Source organism: Vanessa atalanta, chromosome 26 (genome assembly GCF_905147765.1).
Source record: "Vanessa atalanta chromosome 26, ilVanAtal1.2, whole genome shotgun sequence".
In the NCBI taxonomy this organism is placed as follows: domain Eukaryota; kingdom Metazoa; phylum Arthropoda; class Insecta; order Lepidoptera; family Nymphalidae; genus Vanessa; species Vanessa atalanta.
Genome location: NC_061896.1, coordinates 686,715 through 706,484, shown reverse-complemented (window position 1 = coordinate 706,484; position 19,770 = coordinate 686,715). Strand labels below are relative to the sequence as shown.

General features: G+C 33.0%; 1 protein-coding gene and 1 non-coding gene across 2 annotated transcripts; one reads left to right on the top strand and one right to left on the bottom strand.

Moving 5' to 3' along the window:
- The first annotated feature begins 133 nt into the window (after nucleotides 1-133).
- Nucleotides 134-17,829, top strand: LOC125074021. Its single transcript, XM_047685199.1, has 3 exons — nucleotides 134-251; nucleotides 17,093-17,221; nucleotides 17,419-17,829. Exons 1-3 carry the CDS (start codon nucleotides 228-230, stop codon nucleotides 17,569-17,571), a joined length of 306 nt encoding a protein of 101 aa, XP_047541155.1. The 5' UTR covers nucleotides 134-227; the 3' UTR covers nucleotides 17,572-17,829.
- Nucleotides 16,844-16,915, bottom strand: Trnaa-cgc. Its single transcript has one exon. It is a non-coding gene; the product is annotated as a tRNA-Ala (tRNA).
- Nucleotides 17,830-19,770: the final 1,941 nt, after the last annotated feature.

Below are 19,770 nucleotides of genomic sequence, written 5' to 3'. Positions count from 1 at the left end.
CACAGTTCAAAACGCAGACGCTATGAAAAATACTTGCAGATTATCTGGATCACTACTGAAGCACGCGGAGGCAATGTGTTTCCGAGATAAGGGAGCTATACACATATTATGGCCGACGCCTGTCTAACGCGAGCATACCCAGTTAACACGCGTAACTAGACAGACAGACCGTAATTTTTTTTTTTTGTAGTTCAGTGCGAATTGAGTGCGGAAGTGTTACATACAAAATGGCGGCGTTTTGTTTATCTATGGTAAGTTATTTTTTTTAATGTTGCTATGTGTTTTTTTTTCATAGTGCTTAAAATTACTATGTGGCATACTTAGTTATTTTTTTAATTGTATTTATTAAGATTTTGAATTATATAATATTAATAAATTAATAATTAATATTAAATAAAAAAATATTTTAATAAGTTAAATTAAAACATAATGAAAACTCAGTTAAATTAAACTAAAAGGTCTAAAAATATTTAATTATGAGAAGTACACTGTTTACTTTTTTAAATAATTCGTTCCGCTAATAAATCGAAAACTAAGCTTTTTTGAATTCTTGTAGTAAAGAAAACAATTGTTCTAAAGTAAAAGTAAATTTATAAAGTAATTTATTTTAGTCTGCTAATTTTTCACAATTAATTTACTTAAATATTAATTTAAATGTTACTATACCCAACCTAACAATTATGAGAACTGAAAATGAACTAAAAAAAAATAATTTTTATTTTTATTTTATTAAAAAACAGAACCAAAATTAAATTCTAATTAATAAAAAAGACAGACCTGATAAATATTTAATTATTATAATATTTCTTTGGCATTGTATCCGGGACGTCGGCACCCACCGCATTGAAAAAAAAAAAAATAGGAAAAATACTTTGATTAATCAAATACATTTATTTAAAATACGTGCGAGATAATAATAACAGTTTAAAATCATCTGTCACAGTGATATAATTGCTAAAAACAAATCGTCACTTACTCGCAAACGGTCGGGGTTATCTGAATGTTTTATTTTTATAGTTTTTTCCAATGTTTACAGGTGTGCCTTATATATAACAAAAGACGAGATGGCCTCGTGGCTAGAAAACATTCATATTGATTAAAGATTCCGGGTTCAAGCCCGTGATTTCGTGTTTAACGCACTATACAATATTTTTGCTTAATGTTTTTTAGCGATTAATCTGATATCATTAACAAAATAACCAAACTAACTTTTCCAAGTGACATCTTAAACTTTTGAATCGCCATCAAAGATTGCGAAGAAACTCAGTAGTTACACTTTTCCTTTAATTTAATAACATCAACTAAATTGAATATAATTAAAATTATAACTCAAAATATCAACTAATACTGACGCTACTTTATAAAATCGATCGAGTTGGAAGCTGCGATCTAAAAGAGGACCTAGTAAGGTAATTTAAATAACATTTTACTTAAATAAAGCTAAATCAGTAGAATCAACGGGATGTTTTATAAGTTATTTTTTATCTTCATTGTTTGTTACGTTAAGTTATCTATTTCTATTATAGATAAGTATATTAAGCTAACTTTTTAAATTGATAGCTTAAGTTTTGTTTGTGGTTTATATCTTCGATATTTAACACCATTATTATAAATATAAATAAGGATTATTATGTTCTAGCTGCGCCTGCGAATTCGTGCGCGTTTGAATTTAATAAAAAGCGTTACTTTATTATTATTTTACATATAATTCTAAAATAAAAGTAGCCTATTTTACTCCTTGTTACATCAGCTATCTACCAGTGAAAGTCCCGCCAAAATCGGTCCAGCCGTTCCAGAGATTAGTCGGAACAAACAGACAGACAGACAAAAATTGTAAAAATTGTTATTTAGATATATGTACCGTGCATTTAGTAAAACGCGATTATTTTAATATTACAAACAGACACTCCAATTTAATATATGTATAGATAGATAGTATAACATCTTATTGCTTACACTGGTGACTTGAGGGCTGATAATTTTTTGCTTAGAGGATCGGATTTTCCTTCAACGGGGAAATAGCCACGTGGTCGTAATTTGTTCAGTAATTTTTAATTTATATTTGTTTAAGGCCTTAATGTTAACAATTATTGTGTAAATAAGATCGTATATAACTATTATATATGTGCATATTGGTAGATTTTAATATAAAATTTGTGTGATACTTCGAACGTACTTTTAATTAAACTATTACGATACAATTCAAACAACTTTAAATAAGTAGGTATTTATATACCAAGGATCTAACTAAAGAGAAAACATGAAAATCTTACAAACACGTAACTCTCGGTTACCCTTATAGACTCGCACGTTAACAGCGATAAAGAAATATTGCGATCACACACACACACTAGCATATATGTATATAATAATAACACCACACTGTCAAAAATTATGTTACATTTACAAGGAACAAACTAATACAAAAGTTACCGGTGGCTGGTAATCTGATCATACAAGTCACCTAGTACAGATACCAGTCTCTTACACAGAATCACCTTAATACAAATAACTACTGTTTTAAGAACAAATTCATTAACCATTTATGTGTGAGAGAACAGTAATAAAGTTACGGTAACAGCCTGTAAATTTCCCACTGCTGGGTTAAGGTACCCTCTTACTCTGAAGAGAAGGTTTGAAACATATGTTTATAAGCATATATTATCCACGTTTGCCAAAATTTCGTTAAAATTGTAACATGCAGGTTTCCTCACGATGTTTTCCTTCACCGCCAAGCACGAGATGAATTATAAACACAAATCAAGCACATGAAAATTCAGTGGCGCTTGCACGGAAACCGCAATCATCGGTTAAGTTGCACGCTTTCTAACTACTGGGCCATCTTAGCTCATCGGTTACTTAAAGTTACTTTTCAAGCAATATCGGACTGCTTCGTTTCAGTTTACATGACTAGTGAGCCATAACGTCTCGGAACAGATAGTTGAAGTCGATTTTATGGTGTAAATTATTATTAATATTTTCTACACTTACCCTTTTCCTAAAGATCTACGTAGCGTTTGATCCCATTTTTCTAAAATCGGAAGCGAAGACGACCCTGTGTTTTAACGAGATCTAAATCTTTACTTGCTTAATTTCTGTTTATTCCTCATGTACGATCTGTGTTTCGAATGAAAATCTTTGCATCCATCAATCCTAGGAACAGCTCGGTGCAATACGTTCTAAGTCTTCTTAAAAGAGAGATGCTAGCCCAGCGGCACACAGGCTGTTAGACGTTACATTTAGGCTGTGTATCAAAATTAAATCAAATGTTTTATTTACACTAGGTAATATATTATACTTAACAACTTCGAACCACCTCGGACAGATAGAGAAGAGCCGTATCAAAATCAATATAAACTTTGAACAAGTACTTTTGAATTATTATTTTTTAAGATTTCTTGGTAGGTTGGTGCTGTTTCCTTTGATGTACACCGCTGTCGTTCAGTTGGAAATAAAATACGTTTGATTGTGACGTTTACTTACTACATGATACACAACACACAATAAGATGTAAAGAGTATTAGTTATTTATTAGCTTTAAGAAAAATGAGGTAGCTCTTTCCTGAAAGGCCGGCAACGCACCTGCAAGCCCTCCGATGTTGCAGATATCCATGGGCGGTGGTAATCACTTTCCATCAGGTGAGCCTCCTGCTCGTTTGCCACCTATGACATAAAAAAAAAAGATTTATATATATAGCATTATAACAACTGTTACTCAAGCACTCCAGACCGACCACCTATTAATCCCTCCACCCCTCAAACAGCATTTTTTCCCAGAGTTTCAAAATGTAGTATTTACCACGAAGATCTTCCAATAAACTATGTTACTTAATACAATTCAAATATTATTTATCCGGCATGAAAATTATCGAACCGATTTATTCGTCATGTGCAAAATCATAACTTTATTTCCAAGATTGAAATTTATTAATTCCTAGATTGTTTTATTTATATTTTCTTTCTTATGTAATAAATAGGCGGACGGCAATAGGCAATCTGGAATGGAAATTTTAATCATTCCTTACATCTCCAATACGCCACTAGCCTTTGTAACTACATTATTATATCCTTTGTGTCTGTATGTACACTGGCTCACTCCCCTTCAAACCGGAACACGGCAAACGATACAAAGTATTGCTGCTTGAGAATGTTAAACAGCACTATATTATTTAAGACCATAAAAATGTTTATCAAGTCAATAGTCCATATTTAAAGCTATATAATTTTATATCCTAAAACCTTCTCCATAACGCGCACTATCTTCTGGTATAAGTTTTATGTATTTTGATTTAGTGGTTTTTTCAGATACAAAAAACGTCATATTATATATATATATACATATAATAATTGGAGTGTCTGTTTGTAATATTAAAATAACCGCGTTTTACTAAATACATATGTATGTATACACGGTACATATACGAATATAACTTTTTTTTAATTTTTGTTCTCTCTCTGTTTGTTCCGACTAATCTCTGGAACCGTTGGACTGATTTTGACGGGATTTTCACTGGCAGATAGCTAATATAATAAGGAGTATTAGGCTATAAAAATAACTTTTTTGTTAAATTAAAAACGCGCACGAAGTCGCTGGCACAGCTAGCTTATTAGCATAGATATACAGATAGACGATCAGAGTTCTGGTTAAGACGAGGGTATTGATACGGGTTATTTATATATATTATTTCAACGTCATCTAAGAAGCTTATATTTTTTATAGCGCCAGTGTGTAATGATGATGGTGGCCACTCACCATTAGGTGGTGGTTTATTTAAATATTTATGAGTTAATCCAGTAGATAGGACACGTGGATTATAACCGAAGATCATGAGTCCAAATTCGCGAGCACTGTTAACGTTCTTAATTTTACGTTGATGCGATTATGGAAAAAAAATATCATGTCTTGGGAGGTATCTCGAGGTTCTGGGTTGAAACCTAATGTCGGTTTAATAAAAAAATATTGGATTGGTTTTTTCTGTTAATATTCTCAGTAGTAACAGAGAGTTTGGAAGTAGGTTTGTACACTCCCTCGGAAACTACTTAAGTCATTTTGTCCTGCGTCTGAAGCTTTTACGATTCTTTAGGTTCTGCAGACCCATCGGATTTTGCGAGTCGTGAAACAGAAAGTGCTCCTGTGTTTGCTCCGAAGTCAGCCAGGACAGCATCCTCACCATCATAACTACCATATCACATTCATACTATCACTCACAGTTTCAACGTAATTTATGTACGTTTTAACTGCCTCCATCATCTAGATCAGCACTTCAAAGGAACTTGGCAGTGGCTTGCAACTGTTTCCGCCTGATGTAGTATGTCGTGTCGGATTTATCGTGCAATTCTGTGCATACACTTGTGCATTTTAATATGCCGGATTTATGACATAAATAGCTTTAAGTAATTATTTAACGAATCGAACCACAAAGTTTGTATACGTATTATAATATAAAGATATTTGCACAGAGAGAAGGGTTATTCGAGTAAAATCCCGCTGCTCAGTGATCATCTATAATTTTGTTTGATATTTTCCATAAACATGCATTTTATGTAATTGGGAACGACTTGAGTACAATCAATTTTGGCGTGTAACATCTGTTGATGCGACTTGGGGGTTAAGTCCGACTCTTAAGCCGTGATGACATGAGTGTCATGCACTCATCGCCCTCTATTACTAAATGCGAAACTAACTCTGTTGCGCCTTCACGACCAAACCACAAATGGAATTTGATAAAATTCAAGCATGCTTGAATCCCATTGGTTACTTACTTACCAAAAAATGAAACGAACCAATAAGCGAAGCGATGCGAAAACTAACCTATCTACGTTTATAGACTTCGTTCTATATTTATTTGAAAGGTTTCTTTAATTATGATCTATTATATTAACATCAGCGTTTAGTTTTTAGTCGTCTGTACGCCGTTGCTGGTCTCTCAGCGTTAAAGTAACAAATCATACATACTCTATGTGTTAAAATACTTATCTACCTATTATATGTATTTACTTATCAGTTAAATGAAAACATAAACACAGACGTTACAACTACTAGACTGAACTATTTATTGATATTCAACTATAATATTATAAATTTGTTTATCACAACAAGATAATTCTAGTCTACATGATATAATAATAATTCTGCACGAGTTCTTCGTTTATAAGGAATATATATATTTTTGATCGGACAACTTGTCTTGTCGTGATCTGACTGATGGGGTACTAAGCACTGCTGAGTTGTCTTGCATGGTATGCAGTTCCGTAAACGTAACGACCTATCGGATATCCGAAATAAAAAACTATCCGTAACTATTAGTATTAAATTAAATTTTCATTGTATTTAATTAAATAAATAAATATTGGACAACATCACATACATTACTCTGATCCCAATGTAAGTAGCTAAAGCTCTTGTGTTATGGAAAATCAGAAGTAACGACGGTAGCAACACCCAGACCCAAGACAACGTAGAAAACTAATCAACTTTTTCTACATCGACTAGGCCGGAAATCGAACCCAAGACTTCGAAGTGGCGTACCCATGAAAACCGGTGTACACACAGCTCGACCACGGAGGTCGTCGATAAAAATAATGATATAATCAATAAATATTTATTATTGTTTTTGCATAATCTTAATACCCAAAAGGAGTATGATTTCGTAACCGGATCTGTAACTGATAAAATATCCTTCATATATCCGTATTCATTCGAAATTACACATTCATAACATCCCTTTCAAGTACCCAAATTGTTGCTTACTTAGTAAAGCAACTTTGAATACCTCGTTAGTCTAGAAGCTACATTATACGACTGTGGTCCAAAGAACTTGGGTTGAGTTAATAAAAAAATATTGGGTTTTCTATTAAATATTCAGCCTGGAGTCTAAAAGTTCGAAGTATGTTCACGGCAAGTACGTAAATTAATTAGTCCTACGCCCGTATTCTTTCTGATCGTGATGGATTTCAAATAAACAAAGCGTAATGGAACGCTTTGTTTATTTGAAATGATACCTTAACCATAAAAATATGACAATTTAGATAAAATAAGTCTAATTTTAAAACGTTATATAATTAAATCAAAGAAATTGCTCATATTAGTAAAATTTGTTTGAAGGTCGTTTAAGTATGTTATCATTATTGGAATTTATTCGGAAAGTTTTAAGTTTTTTTTTTTCGCAAAACAATTTTGATCGTGAATTATGTGGATATCGTGGATGTTAGGTGTTGATTAAGAGAGTACAAACTTTTGCAAATTGTTATGTCGGGTGCAGACATTTGCCTAGACCGCCTCGACCGTAATCGGCGAGGAAAACTAAATTTGGATATTTATACTAAAGCTTCCTTAACGAAAGGTGATGTGCTACAAAGATTAGGCTTTGACCGTCATTATGATTACGTGTTATACAGAAATATACCGGTTATCTAGTTATGACATAATTAATATCCGCATATCTTTAATAAGCGTATTGAAGTTTTTATTATTATTAACTTATTATTATTATCAAGTATTGCTGTTGATTGGAGGGTGAGTTGGAAATAATTATATAATTACAGGCACAAGGGACAATATCTTAGTAATAGGTTGGTGGCGAATTCGCAATGTTAGGGATGGTTGATATTTCTTACAGTACCGATATATTTTTGTTGTAGCGATTATTTTCAATAAATATATATGATTTTTGTAGCATAAAGCTAATTCACAAACAATTCTACTTTAATATCAGTTTTTTTTTTAAACGATATTTTTTATGCGGCTTAGAGTAGAGAGAAGTGACAGTATCGTTAATAAAGGAATGCCTCCAGGCAACCTTTCCTCTTGAAATCTTGGCTTCAGTCTCTTTCTAGTGTAGGAGGATTTGTATATTATTTCTTCACCTTATATCTTATTATTGAAACGGTAAATGGTTTTAATTACATTTTTCTCATCTCAGTTTGAAAAAACGCTGTTGATTTATTTCATTGTCTCTGTTTTTTAACACAAAATATAAGCGAAAGAAATTTCATTCTAAACGGGTATCGCACGACGACCCTCGTTTTAGTTATCATACTATTTTTAGGAGGCCCCCTGTAGCTATCCCATAAAGACGATCTGAAGAATACTTAAATTATCTATGTATACCCTGTACAAGTTAGCTTGATCTTTTTACAGACGGACTAGTGATGGGAAACAGAAAATATCTTGTAGTCCAAAAAATAACGTTTTAAAATACTTGTAACTGTGACGAGATGGTGTGGGTCTATTATGTGTGAAATTCTTTATTGGACTAGACATAAATTATTACGTAATTTAAATTAGAACTCAATTTATTTTTACCTTATTTTTCTAAATAGAGTTATACCAACTGAAGAGCCCCCAACCAAAAGGACCGTTCGTAACATTAACTTAAAAATGATTTTTTGTAACCGATATTTGTTACAGTCTGCCTGCCTGCCTGTTATTTGTGTCCCACCCGTCCGACCGATGTACCATTTTACAAGCATCTGTTATTTTTAGTGTTTCTATTTAAATTTTACTTGAAATTGAATTGAAATAATGAAAAGTCTTAAAATTTTCGGAATACGTTTGAATCTTTAGAATTTTGTGTGATATGTATTTTTTTTTTTAGAATTTTTAAAATCATTAAATTAAAAAATTAATATGTTTGTCATTCCAGGCTGTTTCAAATAACTAAAATATCATTATTATTGTACATGCAAAATGGAAAAAAAAAATATCCCGCTGAGTTTCTTTCGCCGGTTCCTCTCAGGTCCGAGGTGTTAAATTCCGAACCGGTGGTAGATTTTTGACTATCAATAAGCAAGTGTAAACACTTCTATATTGAATAAAGATTTTTGACTTTGAATTTGATTGCAAAGTTATGTAGATCAGAAAAATTTACATCTGTCAAAAAGATCAAGCTTACTTGTACGTGGTATAGTTTTGGATAAAAAGGCTCTGGGCTTTCGATGTATAAGGGCTAAGATGTAAGATCAATCATCAAACAAGTTTATCACATATTATCGAGGCATCAATGCTGTAGAACGCCCAGCGCCCTACTTTTGCTTATCAAGTCATAGTACTAGCATAGTACTATTCAATAATAAATCTTTTATCGTCAAATAATTGTCATAGATAATATGAATACTATAAATTATAATGAACAATTCACATTCAAGTATTAACAGTGATTGATATCTTGTGTGGTCCAGATACGAATACACTTAACGCACACATAGTATTATGTTTGTTAATTGTGTGTATACACTTAATACGTTTTGTACTTGTGTACTTTTTAGCATTTATTTAGTTTTTATATGTATTAATAGATGTCGTTGTTCATTTTATTCGTTTTCTCTGAATCACGCTGTCCTTTTTCAATGGAAATTATGATATAAATAATTTTTCTTTGTCTAGGGAACGAGTGGTGTTTATTCAGTACTTTTAAAATAATTTTCGATAAATAATTGATGGGGTTAATGACGTGTTTATATCGTAGGATGTAGATCGAAAACATCGTGAGATAACCTGATCAACTACCACACGTGTTACCCGCATAAATATATGAATAAGTTCTAAACCATCTCTAAAAGAAGAGAATCACTTACTATTAGTAGGTATATTTGTATTAACAGTAATCCGAAAAAAGAAACAGTAAATGAAATCTGAATACTCAAAACCAGGCAGGCGACCTGCATGTCTGCCAATCAATAGTCACTATGGTCAAACGGTATGGTTTTGTATAGCGCCATTTTGCGGCATATTACAATAAATAGGAACAAATTTTTATATCAAAGACAATTTTCCCGCAGCTCCGCACGCGTGTGAGAAGGAGAGGCAGATACTACCAGTCCTTTTCTAATAACTTTCTCGCTAATCAGTTTAGCAGTTAAGATGTAAAAGCGTAACAAATTCACTTAGCATTTTTTTTAATTCTCATTTAAAGAACTGAATAAAGTCATCTTATTCAGTGTAATTCTCGTAAGTCATATTATTTACTACATAGTATAAAAAAGAGTCGTTTCAGATATTAAAGAGATGTTACAGATTTAAAATGCAAGGAGATAGTGGTTTGTATTGCCTAATGACAAAAAAGCAGTGAGCGTTGTATATGAAGACTTTCTGTAGTATATTTAATATCAGCATTGGACTCGTGCGACGCCGGTCACTAGTATAATACAAAAATAAAACTATAACTAACTTAAAACTAATTAATTCTACGATTAATATTCTTATCCTTCGCGACATTATATATATCCTTTTTGATGCTGCGGATGTTGTATTTGTCAAAATGTTTTCGAATCCCAACGTCCCGTCTGGCACTTTACTTGGCTCCTTGGTATTTATAAGTTATTAAAAATACTCGTATCTTAGGATCCTTCGAACTCCAATTCTCCAGCTTTTTCCACTTATCGGGAAGACTACTGAAATAAATTAGATTTACTAGATTTTAAGTCTTGATGTTGACGATCAGTGGCGTAGCTATCGTAGGGCCAGGTGGTGCAGTGCACCAGTGCCCCGGAGCTCAGGGGGGCCCTCTAACCTAAGCTTTGAATAGAGATGACATATGGATTTAGCCTACTAATGATAAGTTCATCTCAATGTATCCTGTATCCTATTCTTATTGCTATCTATAGTTTTGAAGGGCAATATAAGTTGAAGAGGGGATGAGGGCCCGTTTCTTTTTCTATGCACCGGGGCCCTTGTCCACCTAGCTACGCCACTGATAACGATGAATTAATATGATGTTATAGAAGTAAAACTTCTTTAGAATCGTTATGATTTGAATTTGAAGCGAAAATGATTAACGAAAAAGAAACAAAAAAACAATTTAGAAAATTTCATACACACACTTTTTTATTCGGAACTACTGATTGCTATTCGACTCAAATCTTTTCTCAAATATTCATTTGGGATAGGTTATACATTTCAAAGCAGTAATACGTTGAGAAACAGTGACGTAAATGTTTAATTTCAATAAAGTATTGGGATTGCATGATTATGAAGTTATTATGTATTTTGTGTACAGAGTTTCCTAATATTTAAAGTCTTGGCAATCATGACCCCTGACGATCATCTACCATGAACATATCACACAATATAATATGGTATTGCAGAGCTTTGTACAAGCCCGTCTGGGTGGGTAGCACCCACTCATCATATAGGTGAGCCAGTGTAACTACAGACGGAGCTCCAGTTGGTGGCGCATTGGTGTGCTATAAAGAATGATTAATATTTCAAACAATGCCAATGTCTATGGGTGGTGGTGACCACATACCATCAGTGGACCATTTGGCCGTCCGTTTAACAATTAAATAAAAAAAGAATTACACTATCCTTGAGTTGAGTAAATTTTCCAATGAGGCGTAATTAAGAGATTGGTATTGACTTTCAACTTTGATGACTACGAATACCATAAATTAAAAATTTTGCTATTATAAAGATTTTTTTTTTTAAATTAACTGGCATTAGACCTTTGTCCTGACTGATATTTTTGAAATAAAATAACGTATCAAAGTTTCAGAAGCTCCTTATGTAAACCTTTACAATATCGCTTATCAATGAACAAAACATATCATTAATATCACGAAACATATAATAGCTTTTCAAATGACCTTTAAATTAGATAATTATTTAGGACACTTGGTCAAACGTGATATATAACTGAAAACGTGCTAAATCATTTTACGAAAACAGATTAATCTGACATATTTAAATAATATACTTTTTAAGAATAAAGCTTTCTTTTTTCTTGAGAAGGTTTGCAGCTGCCCATATAACAGACACCAGGTCGGGCCGATAAAGGAGTTATTAGGTTTTCCTCAGTAACAGTACGAAGTTTAGAAGTGAGAAGTGTGTACACTCCGGTGCCTCAGAAAGTATATAAAGCCGCCCCATCAGATTATGAAGTTTACTTGGTGGTAGGCCTTTGTGCCGGCCCGTCTGGAAACGTACCACCAACTCATCAGATATTCGACCGCTAAACAGCAGTACCCGGTATTGTTGTGTTCCGGTTTGAAGCGTGAGTGAGCCAGTGTAACTACAGGTGCAAGGCATTAGCTATGTAAGGAATTGTTAATATTTCTTATAGCGCCATTGGTGACCACTTAACATCAGGTGGCCTATTGGCTCTTCCGCCCACGTTTATCATAAAAAAAGGGGGAGAGAGTGCACTTGTTTTTGCGTACACACATGTGCGCTATAATATCTCCAGCATAGTTGGTTTGTCTGCCATTAAATTGACTGGCATCAATAGAACAGACAATTTAATTATAAACTTCAATATAAGCTCATTTGAACATGAAATCCAAGCTCATCACGTTAACAGTCTAAATTTAGAGCAGGAGAGATTGCGATGCGTAGATATTACTAAAACCTCTTTAACGTATAAACGTAAGCATATTCTCTAATACTTATTATTTTTAATTAGATTTAATAATAAAACCTTGCCTCACGTATTAGTACCTCTATCCGCACCATAAATAACTAAAAAACTTCTAAGTCGGTGGTTAATCCAACCTCCCCACCTAGGGGAGGTTAGATTAACCATCAATTTTGTTATAAGAATATTGTCTATATATAATGTATGTATTATATAAATAAAGTAAAACCTTTGAATCTTCATTTAGAAAATAAATTGCACGTGTTAGGTATATTTCACGCAACATATATTTGAACCCACGATCTTCGTGATCCACGTGTTCTGTTCCGTAGCACTGGACCATTTCGCTCAGGACGGTACCTTCGAGATAATACAAGTACGATGGTTGATTGTTTCACAATCATTGTATCAGAATCAAGCGTCATTATTGACCCAATAATATTTACAATGGTACATATCGAAAACAACACTGACCCAAATTTCAATCATTTTATCAACCCCATTGTTTTATCAATTGTAATAAATTTTATTGATTAAGTAACTGTTTGGACAAATATCATCTACTTGTGATATTATTGTTGTATTTTGTATTCGTAAAATCATTTCGAGGGTTTTTTATTTTAAATGTATTTGTTATCATTGTATAGACACGAGTCTGACTTCGCAAAGTTAATACATCCTTCCTGGGGCGCGGTATTCGTTTCTATAATGAGATTCCACAGTTATTTTTAACTTGGCTTATTAAGAACATTTAGGCTCATATATAAAAAAAATATTGATAAATAAGGAATGTTACTTAATACTAGATTAATATTAAGGATAAGGCAGCCTGGACTTAGTATTTGTTGTTTTCTAGGCAGTATATATCAATTTAGTATTTATTTACTTGACGGTAGGGCTTTGTGCAAGCCCGTCTGGGTAGGTACCACCCACTCATCTGGTATTCTACCGCCAAATAACAGTACTCTATGTTGTTGTGTTCCGGTTAGAAGGGTGAGTGAGCCAGTGTAATCACAGGCACAAGGGACATAACATCTTAGTTCCCAATGTTGGTGGCGCATAGGTGTTGTAAGGTATGGTTAATATTTCTTACAGCGCCTTTGTCTATGGGCGGTGGTGATCACTTACAATCAGGTGGCCCATATGCTCCGCCAACCAATGCCATAAAAAAATATATTAATTAAAATGGTGGAAATGAGTAATTGCTCAGTTTCTTGCTGGTTCTTTTCAATAGAATCTGTTTTCGGAACAAGTAATAGCTTTTAATTTAATTCAACACTGTGTCATGGCGATTAAAAAGTGCTTCTATGGTTAGACTTAAATAAGATTTTGATTTTTATTATTATAGCTTTAATAGTTTTCGGTTTTGATTTTAAGACGCTCCGATAATCCTCAGATCTAAGTCGAACGGTTATGCCAATTTAAATTTACTTTAGTTTCTGAGTTTACTTAGAAGATAATTAATCATAGTGTTTTTTTTTCAAATTTAATTAGTAGACCGACAATTATATATATTAATTTAATATAAATATATTGATTTTTTTACCATCTGTTTTATGACCACCACCACCAACCTTGGAAAATAAGATGGTATGTTCCTTGTGCTTGAAGTATTACTAGTTCACTGATCCTTCAAACGGGACACATGCATACTAAGTATTGCTATTTAATGGTAGAATGCGTGATGAGTTGGTGGTACCTACGGTGGTACGGAAATCTATATTTAGGCTTTATTAACGAGGACTGTAGGACATGTGGTTTAACGAAATTCCTTTCTCTATACATTATGTACTAAGTAACAGACAATTATCAACGTTTGAGAGTGATTACATGAAAAAAAAATATGTTAACTAAAATTCAAATGTGAGTTATGAAACAATAACAAAAAATAGTTAAAATAGTTTTACGAAAAACCGTACACAATATTTCGAAAACGAAAGAGGTCAAGACCGTCCGAAGAGGTCATAGCTACTACTCTAGTGTAAGCCGCGCAAAAAACTTCATTTCAAAGCGTTAAAACTTAAGTTAACCTGCATCACGTCTAAGCTTGCTTCTCAGTATTGATAAACTTAGTGGGAGGGGTATACAACTGAACACTGTACAACTGTTTTGTAAAACAACTAATGGTTTTTCGAAACTGCTGATTCAACATATAATTGAGTGATTCTCTCAAACTCATTTAGTCAAATTTTTGAACCAATTTTGATTAAATTTAGCGTGTAACAATGGGGCCCGACATATAGGCTGCCTATAAAGGCCCCTTAAAATACTAGACTAAACTATATATAAACAGCGATATATTTGTTATATAGTACAAATATTACGATTAAATAAATAGTCATATAAAAGTTTAAGCAGCTTGTCGCTGAGTTTTAGCGGAATCGTTAATGGGTCGTTTATATCTTGTCGATAACATACAGATAACATATTATATATATATATAATGACGTAATAGGGTATAATACATAGCAGCTATTATAGTATGTTGGCTATTTTGATATTAAGATATGAACTGTAAATTCTCACTCTTGGATAGAAAAACTCAACTTTTGAGAGGGTTTATGTAAATTAAATAAGAAAATCGTGAGGAAAAAAACATCGTGAGGAAACCTGTATGTGTCCAACCCGCATTGGAGCAGCGTGGTGGAATATGCTCCAACCCTTCTCCTCAAAGGGAGAGGAGGCCTTAGCCCAGCAGTGGGAAATTTACAAGCTGCTAATGTATGTAAATTATTTTAACAAATTTTATGACGTCCAAAACTTTAAATGAGGGCCGCCGATGTATTTGTACAACATTAGCGTACAATACAACAAGAATTTATGAAATACTAGCTGGCGCTTGTGCCTTTACTCGTGTTTTAAGGGTGCTCAGGTATTTAACATAAAAAGTCTTAGGCCTTGCTCGGGGTTCAAGCTCGCTTCGTATCAAATATCTTCAAATCCGGTTCAGTGGTTTGGCTGTAAAATAGCAACAGACAGACAGAGTTACTTTTGCTTTAATATTAGTATAGATTTTGAGTCATTTTTTGTAATTATTTGGATTATAATATTATTTATTGAGTGGATTATTTTTATCTTTTTCTTTACTAATGACGATGAGATATAGATATAAATATATTCTTGGTAATAGGGCTTAGCAATATGATGAGTGGATGATACCTACCCAGACGGGTGTCTGGGTAGGTATCACGCACTCATGTTTTTGTATTCTACCGCCAAACAGCAATACGTTGTATTGTTGTGTTACGGTTTGAAGGGCGAGTGAGCCAGTGCTACTACAGGCACAAGGGACATAATAACTCCCAAGAGATGCAAGGTATAATTTAATTTTCCAAATTGTCCGTCTTCTAACCTATTACATAAAAAATAATATCTTTATATTAAATCTTAGTGAATCATAGTACAGTATAAGGTATTTACCCAAAATTTTCGTATACACTCACGTAGTCTTCACACATCGGCATGACGAAATTCTTAGAATAATAATTCTTCAAAACATTTTCCTCATATTTCACTGCTATTTATTCTGTTTATAAGTTATTTGCTAAGATATTTATATCAATACTCGGAATATATTTAAGAGGGTTTTGACCGTAATGATCTTATACATTAATAGCGTGAGCCGATTTTTGTCCAAGCGATTATGGGACGGTGCTGCACTTAGATATAAGTTAGGATCTCATTTTGTAATGCTATGTGCAGAAAATTAAAGAGGATTCTTGATTGAAATTTACTGAATTGTTACAATTTAATGGAGATTTCATTTTAGAGAGCGGAAAATAGTTACTAGTCGGTAAAAGGACGGTTCTACGACTGTATTTAAGAAAAAAAAAAAAAACGTTAATAAATACTCTATATTGTATTCGTTGTAATTGTTATCGACAAACTCTAATTCTAACTGAAAACTCTGATTTAAAGATTTAATTTCAATAAGGTTTATCGCGTGACATGCAGTTCACAATGAAATTAAATCAAAACAAAACCTGTCGTAAGGTTCGAAATTCCTAAAACAAATCTTTTAAATAAGTGCGAAGCTATAGATAATAATTACCCGCTTTTGATGTAAAATAATTATAACGGTGTTCTCTCGATCGATTTCGGTTATTAGAGAAAGTTAAATGAGCTGGAGACGCGATGATAGACTCATTATACATTCATTCACTCTTATAAAGCCTCATTAGATGTCATTAAATGATCGACAAGTCTACGATGATCGTACTCGCTTTTAACCGACGGGTCACCAATCTTACAGACGTTGGAGATTGAGACTCAGAACCAACGGCTTAACGACTCCGTTACAGGGAATTCTGAACTGTTTCTGAATTAAAACAAGTATATACATATTATATATTCTCTAAGTGTAATTAATTTTAAAATTAAGAGTTATAACTAAATTATTAGTTAATTATTATTAATTAAATTAAAGTATGAAGTTCAAAACGTATCTCTTCATAATAGTAATTTAAGTTGACAAAATATTAACATATGTTAGTTGGAGGTGCTGGGATTTGAACCCAGGACTTTCAGCATGCGAAGCAGACACTCTACCACTGAGTTACACCCCCTGTCTATGTACAATTGAAAATTGGATGTATTTTTTTAAATATATTTTGTAACATCTAAAGGCTTAAAATAAGATAGGCATATCCATCAATCAACAGTAGTATAGTGGAGTATTTCAATGGATATTGTACACTAGTCCACTAAAATAATTTAATTAAATACTTTCATTTTGTTCACAGAAAAACGGTGTAGCGATGCTATTCATACTGATGTGTATAGCGGCTGTCGTCCGAGAATCGAATGCGCGACCACCCTGGCTGGCACCCGGTAGCGGAGTGTTTACTGAGTCAGCTGAATGTCATACAGACGTAAGAATTTATAACTTATTTTAATTGATACTATTTTAGTCAAGTCTAGGAACTTTAATAGTAATCTGTTTAATAGTTAAGACTTTAAAGCGTAACAAACAAACTTACTTTCGCATTTTTAATATTAATTAGAATATAAATCATGATAAAATGCTTATTGAACTTAACTTAACTTTAACTTTACTCTTCTTTTCCAGGACGAGCTTCTAGATCTGTGCCAGAGATGTGCCAAGCTCACTAAGTCCAAACTAGCGTACCCAGCATGTTGCTCAACAGACTTACAAGCCAGAAAGTGGTGCTCAGATTATGTATACTTCGGGAGAGGTCAATACGACTTCTATTTAATTTGAGACTTAATTAAAATAATCTAAGGAACTAGACATGTAAGGGATAGGAACACACTAGCGCGATCAAGTTAAGCGATATGAGCTTGATATTATAGCGACGAAGATGTAGCCGGAGCTTTATAATCGCTTCTTCGTCGCGCAAGTATGTTCCATCCTTAAGGCTGCTAGAGTCACCCCAAGTTTTATATCTCTAGGAAATATTTTGATTTTTATTCGAATTATTTTTTTAATAAATGTATATACTGTGTATAGATTAAGTATTCGGTTAGAAGTAATATAATTTTTATAGATAATATATCTGTTCTTTTATAAAAGAATAAAAAATAAACACAAAGGCATACCCACACACAAACAATGCAATCAAATGACTCCGAATTTATACAACGCTAAAGTGCTCAACAATGAAACAAATTAATGTAAAATACTAACCGAATTGTCATAATATATCTGCTCTTTAATAAATAAAAACATTTACACACACAGAAATGAACACGCACACAATGCAATCGAATGACTCCGAAAATATACAATGCCTTGCTCTAAAATGCTCAACTATGAAACGAATTGAAGTAAAATACTCACTGAGTTGTCATAATTATGATAAACTGGCGTTTACTCATACTTGACATATTTTATATAAAAATGTACAAATGTTATATAACACATATCATTATTATATATAAACATACTTAACTCAGTGCTTAATTTAGGATTATATAATGAAACTTTTACTTAAATGAAATATACATCCTAAAACATTCAAATTTATTGTATTTGTTCACGTTCGGATATAACGCAATAAATCAAGTTCTAATTTCAAAATTATATAGAATAACTCAACAGATTAAAAAAACAAAATGTAATTTAAGCGTTTTCGCTGAAATTAGACACATGCAGGTTTCCTCACGATGTTTTCCTTCACCGCCGCCAATTATAAACACAAATTAAGCACATGAAAATTCAGTGGTGCTTGCCTGGGCTTGAACTCGCAATCATCGGTTAAGATGCCGCGTTCTAACCACAGGGCCATCTCGGCTCTGTTCAAAAGGAGGAAGGTATAACGAAATAAAAAAAATGCCTTTGACAATATAAGGAGTTTACATCGTTTAGTCATACCGACATAGTTGTCACGTGATTGACGCACAAAGGAAAAAAATAACAAAATATATATATATGTATATATATAATAGATAACAACTATTACTACTGACTATGTAATGATATCGTGTAAAAATAACTTTAAAGTACTTTTAGTAAAAGCATGACTGTGATACTGTTAGGTTAGGTTTTGTCTTAAATAAATGTTTCAAATAATAAATAGTTTTTTTTATTTGTATCCTTGTAATTTTTAATATATTTTTAAATTAAAATTTCCTAATACTTGTAAAGGTACATTCAGATTCGGCCCAAGACCAGTTGTTGAGTTTCTCTAACAGTAAATTCTCAGTATAGTACCGGAGGCTGCTGAGGCGTCAACACTCCCGTGCTTTAGGAGGCACGTAAAGCCTGCCTTGAATCAAAAGCCTCCGGTGTCTGAGTGAGGCAATAGAGAGCACCAGTTGGTATGAAATATGATAGGACTTTATGCACGCCCGTCTGAGTACCAACCACTCATTAGATGTTATACCGCCAAACCCCTACATTTTTTTTCTTTTCTGGTTCCAGTTTAAGGATATATGAGTCAGTGTAACTACAGGCAAATCGTAGTTCCAAAGGTTGGCGGCGCATTGGAAATGTAAGGAAGAGTAACAATTTCTTAGGGCACTGAAAACTATTAGATATAATATATAAAAACTCGAGCACAAATCTTCAGCACATTCAGCTATTCTCTGATAATGATTAGCGTGACCGAAATCGGTTCGATGGTACCAGAACAGCTGGTAATTAAAAGAATAATTAGTATCAACATCTCCATTTGCTGTTGAAGCATTTGGAACTTGGAGTAGTAGTGTAAAACCCTCAATTAAACGTATTCACCTCGCCTTATTGCCTCCACCACCTCCACTATTTACAGGAAGACTGGTTCGTTTTTTACCAAGAGGATCGGAATTCCGATTCAACAAGGAAATCTTGCTAGAACATTCTTGCTTTCCAAGCGGGCATTATTTATACGGTAACTATTTTTAATTCATATTTGTATATATTCAAGGACTTAAATTATATCCCTCTAATTATTTATGATAATTTTAATATCTAATCGTC

Excerpts from the sequence above, each read along its gene's own strand:
- LOC125074021 (XM_047685199.1), top strand. The coding sequence starts at position 228 with ATGGCGGCGTTTTGTTTATCTATG. Across the intron at positions 252-17,092 it reads CGGCGTTTTGTTTATCTATG|AAAAACGGTGTAGCGATGCT; the intron begins GTAAGTTATTTT and ends TTTTGTTCACAG. Across the intron at positions 17,222-17,418 it reads CAGCTGAATGTCATACAGAC|GACGAGCTTCTAGATCTGTG; the intron begins GTAAGAATTTAT and ends CTTCTTTTCCAG.